This window comes from Leptosomus discolor, chromosome 1 (assembly GCF_034619465.1).
Source record: "Leptosomus discolor isolate bLepDis1 chromosome 1, bLepDis1.hap2, whole genome shotgun sequence".
Taxonomy (NCBI): Eukaryota; Metazoa; Chordata; class Aves; order Leptosomiformes; family Leptosomidae; genus Leptosomus; species Leptosomus discolor.
Window position 1 is genome coordinate 118238503 of NC_141391.1, and position 14111 is coordinate 118252613.

Consider the following 14111-nt stretch of genomic DNA (forward strand, 5'->3'; position numbering starts at 1 on the left):
CCTGTGTGAGAAGGATGTGTCTGGTTTGAAATAAAGAGAAACTCTTCCTAACTCAAAGAAATCTATCTGCAGTTTGCTAAAACAAACTGGTATTATCTTCTTTTCAAGAACTTCCTTTCTTTTCTCTTCTGCTCTCTTTCTGTCCCATCTGCAGCACTACAACTGTAGTTGTTTATAGTAATCCTTGCATTAGAAAGAAGATGATGTAAAAACCAAAAGGTTTCTTTTCCTCAAATCCAAGTCTCATGTTTCCATATAATACAATATCAGATCATTTATATGCAAAAATATCAATCCATATTTTAATTCTTCTTCTCCATATGAATCTGCTGTTAAAGATATCTCAAGCTTGTTACCTTCCATTAGAAATTTAGGTATGAGCCTTTAAGCTGTAGTAAAGACTACTATACAACCTCTTGAGGAAGAGGTTTATATGGCAGAACATGTGCGCCATCTGGACAACCAATATCATAACTACCTGATGAACTAGCAGTTCCCTAGGGATGACGGTCTCTCTATTTTGGAGTGACAAGGCTCTTTCTTACTCTAGTTCAGGTAACTCTATTGACCATAACTTGTTCTTACATATTAACGTGTACCAAAGTGCTAGCATTCCCCCTTCAACTAATTATGGATGTTGGTCTTGTATGTTCTGTTTCATCACAAATTTGTCAATGTGAACTGGTAGTCCTCAGCAACATAGAATATGAAAAACCTTATTATTTCATTCCTTATTCATATCTTGCAAACAAATGTAAAATTTAAAGAGACGTGAACTAGAGAAGGGGTATAGCTTTCCTGGAACAGTTTTAATGACTCAAGCACTCATCCAGTTAATCAAAGTTTAAGCATATAAGCTGATCTATTTAACTTTGCATATTAGGTGAATTAGGGTATGTTTACACAATGCATTCTCTTATTTCTTCTGTGAAGTCTTTAACTCAGACAGCTGGTCTTAGAACGTGGCAGCATAACATGGTTGAAAATGCAAACACCAATACTATTGGTCCATAAAGATTGTCAGTATATCGCATATAAGAAAGCAGACAACTGTGCTCTGTTTTCTGTAGTGACAGAGACATTTACATTAGTTTTAAAAAGTTATTTAAGGATTTCAACTTACCAATAAAAATCTAGTTGCTATCTTGTACCTGTTTACTTTAATGAGACGTGCATTTTCTGAGGTTTGCAGAAGTACTAAGATAAATACCTTCATCCTTAGATACCTAAAATCCATTGGACTAGAGAAGACTAATATTATTTATAACATTCATTACATTTGACAACTCTTCTGTAATAAGGTTCTAGAATTATTAAATTATTTAGTTGCAATGATTATGGCTTCAATAGCACTCTGCTCCCTGGGTTTCTAAACACTTCATAAATATGGTTGGACTTGATGATCTTAAAGATCTTTTCCAACCTAAATGATTCTATGATTCTATGATTCTGTGTCAAATGAACTTGTGAGTCCCCACTCACATACATGTAAGGCAACAGGCTTATACAAAGAATCAGAGAAATGCAAACAAAACTGTGAGGGTGAACAAGAGCTCTTCACCCACAAGAAAATTTTGTACAACATTAAGATAATACACTGAGAATAACTTTGCATGAAATTGAAAGCACCAGGGATATATTATTAGTTTGATACACTCATTTAAGTTTGGATATAGTTAAGACAGTGAGAATGGCAGCTGTTTCTTTTAAAAAAAAGTAACAACGGGGACTTAACAGTCACCATGATTATGTCACCCATCTTTCATCTTGTCACCTCAAGGAGAAGCTATGTTCCTTAGTATCAGACATGGATCTAGACCCAATATCTGCCATGGGACAGGAATATCAAATTATCTCTATTATTTTGATAGCTAATCTAGATTTCTCCCATAAAAGCGCAGTCTTAGTGTATCATCATAACTCAAAAGATCATGAAACAGGTAGAAGTTGGTATAATAAGGCTTCTACCCTGAGCACGACACATCTGCTAGCTTACTATCAAGAACAAACTGTAATCCATGAAAATATAGATATATTCCCGTAACTGTGACAGCCTTCCTGGTCAAGGTGTTGTGTCACTGCAGCCTACAGAGCTTTATTGCCGTTCTTTCATGCTTTACGTGACTAGTAGTACAAGAACTACAACTAGAAACTAAGAGACTAATGGCAGCACAAAAGAAAGATAGTAAGCAAATTAGTCTGAGGCAATGAGGCGTTAGTCCTGAATACATTACATCATAATCCATACAAGCTTGTATTCTAAATTATACTCTGTGATTTAACTCTTTTTCCTTAGTACTCTCCACAAATTTCCCTAGGAAATTTCTGAGGAAACTACTGCACAGTCAGGGTAATAACAGCTGGGAAACTGTCCTCAGTGGTTTACTGTCAACCTGGAAACATACAAATAGTATGGTCCAGGGCTTTTGCTACTCTTCTGTTTCTCCTTAATGACTGTGATGCTGGAACTAAGAATGTGTTTCTAAGTCCAAGACAGACAGCAAAATGGAAAGACATGGCACGCTAGGGTAAGGTGTGAGAAAACATAGAACAAAATTCTGGAAGACAAAGCAGGTCAATGGAGATGGCAGTAAACAACCACACAAATACATCCTGGAGAAAAGACTACACAGCCAGCTGTTTCACAGAGGAGGATCTATGGAAAATAATAAATCAAAGTAAAACCCAGCAATGGCTTCTATTGAAAACCATACATATTTAAAGATGAGTAACACAATTTAGATTTAAAATAATTATTTCCTTCTTGCTAGTGGAAGGTAAGGCTCAGCATCCATTGTATCCACTCTTGAAAGCAATACTTTAAAAAAGATATGAATTGAATGGAAAGTGTCTAAAGGAAAGCATTAAGAATGACCAAAGGCCCAGTAAACAGGTACCATGAAGAAAGACTTGACAGAGCTTAGGTGATTTACTGAAGACAGTAAAGACATTATAATGGTCTACAAATGTAAAATACTGCTGCAAAGAGGAAAGGCACAAACTGTTCCACCACAGACAGGAAAAGAGTTAATGGCCTTAAGGTGCAGTAAAAAAAATAATTCAGTTTAACACTAGGAAGGTTAAGTATGAGGATAGTTAAACACTCAACAGATTGCCCACGGAGGCTGTGGAATCTTCACCAGGTGAGGTTTCTCAGAATAGGATAGGCAACCATCTATCCAGACTAGTTTAAATATAATTGATTCTGCCTTGGGGCAGGAAGATGGACAAGATGACCTCTCAGTGTTCTTCACAGCCCAGTGCTGTATATTCTGAGAATTACAAGAGAATGATTTATCGTTGAAAAATATGTCACCTTCCAAAATGAATTCTGAACTCCATTTAACAGGCTCGACCTAACAGGTTGGAGAAAAGGGCAACATTAGATTCATTGCACTAAGGGCTCAAAGGCCTAGAACACAGTGTCTTGGCTGAAAAAAAGTAAATTCATTGTTATCCCCTGCATTGTTCAGAAACGAAAAATGGGTCAGATATGAAGAGCTACATAGTGCAAATTATAGCGAAAGAGGATCATGCTGCTACTTTGCCTGCCTTATGGACAAGGTAAGGTACACTGACCTCAGGACTCTTCTTGCACCGAACAGATTATATACAATAATTTATAAAGAAACTCAATGATTAAAGCTTTGAATTTATTCTGCCAGATGACTGACTAAAGATTTCAGAACTGTGATAACATTCACAATTTGAAAGTCTCCAAAGAAAAACAGGGAGGAGACAATAAGGGAGTTGAAGGTGTCATTCCAAATCCAGACTCGATGTTACGAAGATGTGAGCTTACACAGAACCAAAATTCTAGGTGCTGTTTTCATTCATTCTTCTTTTGTGAAGGGATTAATACGAAAATTATTCTGAAGAATAACAATATACATAATGTTGTTAAAGAAAATTAATGCCTTAAAAAGATTCCTCTTCTACATGTGACAGGTGCAAATCCTTCAGTAGCCAATGTTCAGAAACGGAAGAAATTCCTTAGAAATGAATTGTAACAATTTAAAGTTATTTGGGGCGAAGTCTGAGGAGGAGGGGAACAAAGATTATGACTACAATAAAGCCCTTGCATGCATTGATATTTTGTATTGACACAGCATTACACAGTACTGAGAAGGCTGTGCTTTGAACTATTGTGTAAGATACCATCAAGCTAAACTAACTATAGATTCCAGTTCAGCTAGTATAACACCAGTTATTTCTTCCAGTTACAATAGTCAGAGACCATTTTTTCATGTCTCCTGTAGATACAGTTTTGTTGGCAGGTGTTTGCTGCAAGCATAGCTTTAATTTTCTTTACAGACTTTTCATGGAAAGTCTGCAACACAGACTTCAACAAGATGGAAAGTGGAAGACACATCTTACTTCTATGTAGCCCAAATCTCAACGTTGGTTATGTATGTTCCCGCTAGAGAAAGAAATTTTATTTTTCTTACACCTGTTTATGAAATAGCAGAGGCTTGGACAATGACATACAACTCAGCTGAGCATGTCGTGACACATCCAAGAAGAGGTGTCAAAATTATCACTGTGTCAATATGACTTGAACGGGAAACATGGAAGATTTTGTAAAGTGCCCAAGCATCTCTCATAAATTCACGACGCAATAATCGGCCTTTTATGGCAAACCATGCAAGGAATGGTGTTGCTAAAACAAACCAAAAAGGAATAAATTTTCCTCTGTGACTTCTGATTAGCAATATAAGCAAACACTCGGATCCAGATTCTGTGCTATGGCATATTTGCCTTGGCCCAGCAAATTGTCCTTGAAATGAACTCCCTGCTAACAGAAAGCTTGTGCTACAGCAACTGTTCTGCCTACTGCTCTCTGTGATTAGGGATCACAGTTAGGACAAATGAGAAATGAAGCAATCAGAAAAGGGGACTAAAACTGTTTCAGATCTAATTTGAGCAGGCTTAGTTTAGCATTTTTTCATCCTGTACAGTCCATATTCCATAGCAATTTTGAAAACAGTATCATTTCAAAGTTAACATCTGCTTAGCTGGTAGGAACAGGTAAAAGTTCTCATTTGTAATGAACAGGCAAATTTGTTATTGCCCCAGTCAATAACTATTGACTTGGTAGAGCACTTCTGCTTATTACAATCAGATCCTTTTTCTTTTTTGTTCAATAGTCAACGACACTGTAATGGAAGGTACTGCTTACAAGCTGATGCAATACGTATCAGCGGCTGCTAGAAGTTAATGACTAATGATTACAAAGAGGAAAGCATGTGCTAAGAACAGCATTACACATCTATTAATCAAATTTACTGCACCCGATGTGCCTTTATAGGTTAGTGGAAGTGTAAAGCACATCAGATAAATACTTTTTGCTGTTATTAATCAAAATTTTAGCACAAAAAAACCTTTTAATCATGCTATCATTACATAAACAATTTGGCTAGGACAAGGCTTTGTCTGACTTTTACAGCACACGTTCTAGTTATAGGAAATTTCTCTCCTGTGTTGGCTTCTGCGATCCTACATTTAGGATTTAGTGAAATGCAAAGTAACTGTTGTGCTCCTTGCTGAAGCCATGTTACTCTCTAAATACCACAGGTGGGGAAGTATAAATGCAAGGCAACATCCTAAAGATAAAGTGCCAAAAGAGGAGTGTAGCAGAGTGCACGTGTCCATTGCTCCACCTGTCTCCTAGCTTCTTCCCTGCAGCAGAGCAGTACAGCTTTGTCCTTTGCACTTTATATAGCTTGCACTTTCTATGCCTTAGAGTGAAATTTGCTGAAAACTCAGGTATTTTTTCCATTCTATAATTATTACTGTATAATTGTTTTATTCTTTTTAAACCTGCCTGACCCAAAAATATTTTCTTTCAAACTTTCTCTCTCTTATTTTATTATATCTGAGAGGTATGCATATTTTTGTAGGACAGTGTGACTATAACAGTAACACCTACTTTTTTTTTATTACCTTTAAGCAAACTCTCCAAAAACAATAATAAAGTTTGTTGACTCCTTAGAGAAAAAGAGAACCTCTAATGATGACTTCTTGACTTACAGTTTTCTATAGTCATTTTTCCTGTAGAACAGGAACAAATACTCTAATGTTGGAGTGCTGATTTATCTGTCTATTTCTGTTTTCTGAGTGCAATCTTCATTTCTCTCTAGACTAACGATGAGACATTACAGAAAGAAAATTTATAAATGTGGCAAAGATTAAACAATCATGCCATTGTCAAGTACATTATACTGTACTCTGTGTGCACCATCTAATTAGGTTTAAACAATGTTCGTAAATCACAGCCATTAGTTTTTTTCAGGAATCAGACATACACTACTGGATCCATCACATGGGTCCTAGTTACACCTGTGATACTGGTTCATAAACTGCCCATATTGGTGAAGACTGGTGGAATTTAATTGCTGCTATACTACTCATTATGAAGCGAGGAGCTAAATTCAATTAAGTTGCTACATATTTACATCTCTTGACAAAGATCTCCAAAGCCAGTGTTAACTCGTGTTCTTGTTTGCTGTTAGCAAAGCAGTTACTGACAGGAGAGCAATGGAGGAGACTAAGCCACATCTTTCCAGAAGTCTGCAACGTAATGGATTTCGTAGAGTAGTAACTAAACATTCCTAAATAATAATGAATTTATCCTTGCAATACTGTGTGAAGGAAAAAAAAGATCCTCTTCATATTTAGAAACGCAGAGAGACAGATTTGAGCAATGTCATCCCATAAATCTATTGAAACTCCATTCCAATGAGTTCAGGAGCTACACTTTCCCCTTTGTTCTGGTACGCTGTGTTTTCCGAACATAGCTTTTGATATTGTAACAATGTGAAAACAGGAAACATTCACAGCATATTTAATGTATTTACTGTGAAGGTAAGACAGCATCATTCTTTTATACACACAACACTTGATCTTTAAAAGAAAAATAGAAGTATTGCAAATCAGCAGATAACATGATTTAGTTGAGACTATGATTGATTTTGAGAAAAGTACATTTATGACTTTTTGAATTTATTACTGAAAAAGTTGGCATTAAAGAAACTACATACATGTTAATAAGACTTTTACTTAATACTTGAAGATAACTAGGTATTTCAGCACTTTGGAAAAGTGTGTAACACCACTAAAAATGCTAGATTTCTGAGGCAAGGGCTATCTTTTGGCAGTTGCAGAAGGTATAAAGAGTAAGAAATTTCATAGACTATTCTGGAATTCTAGTGAATCATTTGCAAATGTACAATAAGAGATTACGTTTTATTTCTTAAAAAAAAAAAAGAAGCAATTTAAAAATAGGAAATGGCTCTCTTCTTGTACCAAAATCAGTAAAACACAACCAAATAAATAACGAGTGCTTGTGGGAAAAGAATATAATTGCTACCTTACGAGATTATTTGATTTCATTGTCAACTCAGTTACATTTATGGTTTTCTGTACTGTATTCCACTTGCCTGTAAGCAAACTCTACCGTCTATTTCAGAAGAACCTGTGAAGACTTTCTTTGAATGAGAAGGTTTTTATTAAAAATAAAAGTAAAACATTTCTAATTGAAAATGGATAGCCTATGCATTTCCTGTTGTGGTCCCAAACTCTGCAGTGTCTACTGCCACTTTACAATTTGGTTAATTTCTGAGAATTGCAATCCATATTGAATGTAGAAGTAATGCTTAATTTTGATACTAAATGACATAGAATGGGAAAACCAACAAAAAATATTAATAGTAACTTACTTTTTGTAACAACTCCTTCAAGGTGAATTATATTTGGGTGATCAAATTGTCCCATGATACTAGCTTCTCTCAGGAAATCTCTTCTCTGCCTGTCCACATAGCCGCCTTTTAGAGTTTTAATTGCAACAGGTATCTCTCTTTTTCCTGGTGTCTTCAGACGTCCACTGCATACTTCTCCAAACTCACCTTAAATAGATAAAATATTTGTGAGATCATTCATAGTGTCTGAAGGACTACATTAGTTTGTATTGCTGAACTTCGACATCTTATTTTTCACAATAACCTTCAGTAGCTGTCTTAAAAGCTGTCTTTTTGAAAAGTTCAGTTATTTATAGTTGTCAGTGAAACAAGAATGCAAAAATATTCAAGAAACTCACACATCCCATAGAAGTGGACAGAGAAATAATGGATGGGGTATTTAAGTTCCCGAGTTTTATCACATCTCAGAAAAGCAAAATATTCAGCATTGCTTCACAGCAAATAATCAACTTTCCTTTGTGCCACATCATAAGATCATGGGGACTTATACTTTCACTGCAACAGCCAAACCATCTGCCCTCCTTTGTTCATGGTTCATCTTGCTTTACTGACACTTTGAGACAGAACTTTGATTTCAATGTGTTTGTGAAATAACTGAGCATGCAATGACAAGGAATATAATGACACTTAGATTTTAATTCCAATGATGACAAAATATCCATCTAAAATATCTATTTATGGCAAAACTTATCTGTTGGGGTGCCATGCACTAAAACCTATCTGAAAAGAAATGCCATGAGAATATTAGAATACCGGACTACCCTCCAGGTATAGAAAGCATTTAAAATATACTTAATGCTGTTATGCCCCCAAAAAGCATTTGCACACGATTTATTTAAATAGACATATGCACCACTTGAAATTAATTAAATATTTCACTGTTCAGACAGTCAAAGGCCAACAGTTTCAGCAAATGATGACTGAGCTGTGTAACAAGATGAGTCTCAAATCTTGCTTCACCTCGTGTTGTCTTCTGTATGTAAGGGCCTTTGAAGAATGCATGTTTCCTTGCATTCCTTTTACACATTTGCTAATTAAGTGTGTATGGAAATCACAACTTTCCTTTGATGTTGAAGCCACTCAAAAGTTCTTTAAAGCCCCTACCAAATACACTCTGGATGCCTGCAGGTCAGTTTTCAATAGGACATAATTCTGCAAATGAAAAACAATGCTCACAAGAATATTTCAAAGCACTTCTCAGTGCAGGATACTTCCACAGCAAAACTAAATTCTCTATCCCAGCCACTCTGGAATCAGAACTGGTGAAAAACAAAAACCAAGTAATAAACAGATACATATATAACTGGAGGAAGTAATTTGTTACCCCCTCCATTGAGTGCTGTCTGAATTAGTTTTCCTTAAACTTTAAGGACAGAACAAAAGAAAAGAAAATGAGAGCTCTGTCCTATAACAATGTGTCTTTAGATATGAACCGAATCTAGAAGAGAGAGGCCTTAAAGACAAAAGCTTTGCTTCAGAAAATTGTAACTCCCTGATGTTATAGGATTAGAACAGATATTGTGATACAGCTTTTATTTTATTAGGTTCTGCTGCTTTCACTAAAAGAGAACAAGGTTTTATTAGCCAATAAGATCCAGAAACAGTGGAGGGACTAAAAAACCAATTTCATATCTTCTCTTTCACTTCAAAACAGAGACATCATCAAGTGCAAGAGTACAATTAACATATGCTGAACGTAACCTCTGAATAAATTAGCAGCTTCTTAAACTGCTACCAAAAGCCAAGTGCCCTAGGTCTTCCTTCTACCAAAAAAACCCCCATTTGTTCTATTTCTACTAAATTTTTAAAAGTAAATCAAAGCATATGCTTCCCTGAAGGTGTGTGCGTATGTGTGAAAATATGTCATCAGACTAATGCTCTGGGAATCTTTTGACAAAAGGGGAAGTTGGGTAGGGATTTTCCTACATGATTTTGCCCCTTTAGCTCTTAGAAGGCTCTCCATTAAAGTTTGTTTGACTGACTACTGCCACTGAAAAAGTAGTAGCTAATTTGAACTTCTAAAGTCCTACCATAAAACAAAGTCATGAAACCAGAATGTTTTGAAGGAGACACGGTATGTCAATCTTCTATTCTGTGATACATCCAGCAGTGCTAGAACACATCTCTAAAGCCCTGACCTTATTGCATCTTACTGTCTTTTCAAACTTAAATACCTAAAATGAGAATAATTTCCAATTTCTTTCTCTGGATGGAACACTGAAAACCAAAAAGTCTAGAGCCTTAATATCCAGATTATAAAAGAGATTTCATGATTGATAAATCTGCAGAACTGCAAAATCTCATTTTTGAGAATAATTTGGAAAGCATAGGTTACAGAATAAATCATTTTGCTAGTATAAAAATATACAAGAATACTACAACTTCAGAATTTCATAAATAACGGCATTCATACCTCAGGGACGTACAGGGCTGTTCACCAAATGCTCTGAAAATAATTAAACAGAAGGAGGCAGGTGAAGGACTTAAAATCCCAAGATTTATTATCTGTACAACATCTAAAGCTGAGGAAGGAACATTGTCTGTTCTCCCTGACCTGTTTCTTTTTCGTTTTTTGGACGCATGATTTGTACAGTTAGAAAGAAACTTTATTCTCCTTGGATACTGGGATTGATAAACCAGGGAACTTAAAGACTAGCAGCAATTTTTTTGTGATGTAATGTCAAACAGACAGTAAGTGATCATCAGCTCAGAACAGACAGTTACTACATTTAGAAAGCTAAGGTATGTGTAATAACTTCTGCTTCTGGTTTAGACTAGATGGAGATCAATGATATAATTTAAAGCATTGAACTATTTACACTGAGAAAGAGTTTGACAAGATTTCTTCCCAAAGCATTTTTTCTGCGCTCTTGCTCAGATCGTTTTGAATGTTTTTAAAGTCAAAGGGGAATGTGTTCAACAAAAGGGATTTTAAAATCTAAAAATCTAAGTCTCGTTGCTCAAGTTTGAAGATAAACAAGACAAATGTTGACCCTGCAGCAGTAAAGGTTCATGACTGCATGTGTAGTAAGTAGAAGCTAAGAGCCAGATGTCAATGAAGTCGACATCTTTCATTGCTTCAGGGAAAAAGCTGATGATAACTAGACAAAAAAATACACTTCATTGTCTGTTCAGTTTTAATAAAATATAAATAATCCATGGTTCAATGATATAAACCCCAGACATCTTACTGTATGTTATATAAAAAGAGGATAATTGAGCAGTCTAGAGACTTATCCTGTGCAAACTACACATCCCTTTTCTCATTCAGTCATAACATATGTTCTATTTAAAATGGAACAGGAATAGTCAGTCACTTAAAAGTCTGATATGCAGTCTGGTATCAAAACAAATGTTTTACAACACAGACAGCTGCTGTTGATAGAACTGAAAGGTCACAGCACCAGATACAGCTCAACTCATTTTCCCCAGTTTTAGTCTTTAGACCTGTGGGAGAACTGGCAGAAGATGTAAATTATAAAAAGAATATAGTGTACTCTCTGTGAAAAATTGAAGATTAGCCTCTTCCTTGAGTTTCAACATTTTAACAAAGAAAGTAAGAGGATAATTATAACTTGACAAAGTACCTCTGGGAATTCCAGAGAACAAGAAGTGATGGGGCAGAAAAAAGCGTCATGGACAGGACAAAAACAAATGATATGATGACATGTCAGTAGGTGCAGCAAGCTCAATATGAAGAGTGGCTGAAAGGGACCATCTACAGAAAATCTACAGCAATGAACAGATGGCAAATTGTGGAACGGGCAAAAAGGCAGATCTTTAATTTCAAAAAGTGATCTTTGAAATGAACCAATAGAAAATCTCCTGGAATATTTAATAATAGTGATTAAAAAAACTCGGCCAAGAGTTTTGAATCCAAGAATATACAATATCCAATCAAACAATAGTAAAACTTTGTCATAAGTAGTGGATACAATAAAAGGGAATGGACTAATACATTTCACCTTTTAAACAGTAACTACTGCTAGAATGTGAACTTCCTTAATACCTGTTTATTTGGCTGATGTTACCATGAGAGACATAAGCTAAGCACTTACAAATAGATACTGGTTTGCCTTTGGTATTGTAACCTGCTTGCTATTATGAATATTTAATCAAACTTCAATTTCCATTTTGGTGGTAAACTGCTTCCCCTACTGCCTTACTGCCTTTACCCTCCAGTTTGAACCAAGATATCAGCAGAAGATTTATTTATTTATTCAAAGACCAACAAAAGGGACCACTAACAGCTATTAACCTGGATAACCTTTCATTCAATCAAAAGATTTACAAACCAGTATCTTTTTTTCTCAGAAGAACCAGATGTAAAGTGGGAAACAATGGGAAGACATGCAGAGGAAGTAACCTGACTACATATTCATCTTGAATCTGGATTTATGTGCAGATATTGTTACTTTAATGCAGATCTCTTCTATCTATCCATTGAGTAAGTAAATCATGAATAATTTAGAAAGGACTTTGCAAAGTCTGTATTTTACTTGCTCTGTTTTCACCAAAGCACCAGAAAGAAGGATACTAATTTCAAGAGTTTGAGGATGCATTGGAACACCAAAAGCATGCCGGAGGGGAAGACTGGGAGAGCTGAGATCAAAGTTTCCATTAATTGGCTCCATAGAATATAGCGATTGCATTCAAAAAATCAGCTCAGTAAATGTCTACTAGGAGGACCTGAAAAAGGATTTTAACAAGAGATTGCGCTAATTCATTTTTTCTCAAAGTAACCTTGCAAGCTCAGCATTCTTTCTTAAATTGTTGCTGTTTTGATTTCCTATCATTACCTGCCTAGTGATATGAACTTGCAATAGGAATGTTTATTAAATTTACAGCTAAATGTATAGACGTTCTCTTTTTATTTTGGCTATGATTTCTTTGACTCTTGCAGGCCAAGCGTCATCTTGATCTTTATAACTATGAAACGTTATTTTCCAATCTGCTGTTCCTGCTTGAAGATCTTGCTACTTTTTCAATTTGACCATTTATTGCCACCTTCTCTGAACCTGCTTTTAGTATCTGATGGAAAAATATCATTATGTGTAGCAGACAGTGTCTAAGCAACAATTTTAGATATTTGCTCTTTTTTTACATCTTTACTCTTATGTTACGAGTACTTGGCACCAAAGAAGCAGACCAAATTGTCTTTATAACATGGCTAATAATTAACTGCAGAGAAATCCCGATGTCTTCTGCAGTCTTCAGATGTACGTAAATACACTCAGAGGCTCTTAGATCTTACACTTCTAAGCAGAGACTGAAATATAGGACAAAAATAATAGATAGGAAGTCTTTGTTTTTCAAGTCTATAGTGTATCTGAGGTAAGTGGAGTGGGTAGGAGATTTTAACCTTTAACAGTGCTGTAATCAGAAATGAGATAATCAATAGCTTTAGTTGAAAATACTACTTCTGATTTGATACCATCCTCAGACAGATTACTCAGCAGCAAATAATATAATGTACATTTCAAATTCACATAATCTAAGATTATAATTAACAACAATTTAAAAGATAACTTTGGTATAGAGTTATGTAAGCTGAAAAAAGAAAACAGAAAAAACACTTGCCTTGAGTGTCAAAGCCATCTGCACTGCAACTAGCTAACTGTCAAGAGCTTTTGGACATTACTTTTTCATTGAAAAACCAAACTGGAAACTACTTTCAGGAAAAAATCAGTTTCAAAAATTTCTTGACTAGAAATGTTAGAAAAAAATTTTCAAATATTTGCAATGCCCCACTTTGACCCTTTCAAAATGAAAACTTTTAGTTCTTCAATGGAAATAATTTTTGTTTTGAAAAATTACAGTTACAGAAATTCAAAATGATCATGGATCAAAATAAAAAGTCCAAACAAAACAAATTTAAGAAATGCATCTACTAATTCACTTCTTACAAGATTTAAAAGTTTCAGTTTGTAAAAGATTTAAATTTTTCGTTTCACCTACATGAAAATTGTAAACATCTTTTAAAAGTAATTCTCCTAAGAAAAGAAATCCATTTTCTATCTGCTTGCAATGTCTAATACAGAATTAGAGAGATGGCATAAAGAAAGTTTTAGGACTGCTGTGAATGATAATGATTTGTATGTCTCCTAGCAGCTATCGAAGAATTCTGTGAGAATTTGTACTCTCCATGCTCAGGCATGGTATTTAACCTGTATCTTGCCTGCATGGAAATGGGTTTAAATTTCATTGCAACCAATTTGCAAGTCCTGCTAGGCAAGTATGTTTGAAGATGGCAGATTACCCAAGTAATTTTAGAAGATAAAAAATATGAAAATAAAATGTGTCAAAGCAGGCAAAAATTCACCCCCAACGCACACAAGAAAAGGTAGAGACAAG

General features: G+C 35.2%; 1 protein-coding gene across 3 annotated transcripts in view; it reads right to left on the reverse strand.

Moving 5' to 3' along the window:
* EPHA6 (EPH receptor A6) overlaps positions 1–14111 on the reverse strand; it is a 503574-nt gene that overhangs the window by 98056 nt on the left and 391407 nt on the right. For all 3 annotated transcript variants that reach the window (XM_086477983.1, XM_086477974.1, XM_086477990.1), the window contains one exon: positions 7719–7904. In XM_086477983.1, the coding sequence (XP_086334109.1) occupies positions 7719–7904 (186 nt within the window). The remainder of the gene's footprint in view (positions 1–7718; positions 7905–14111) is intronic.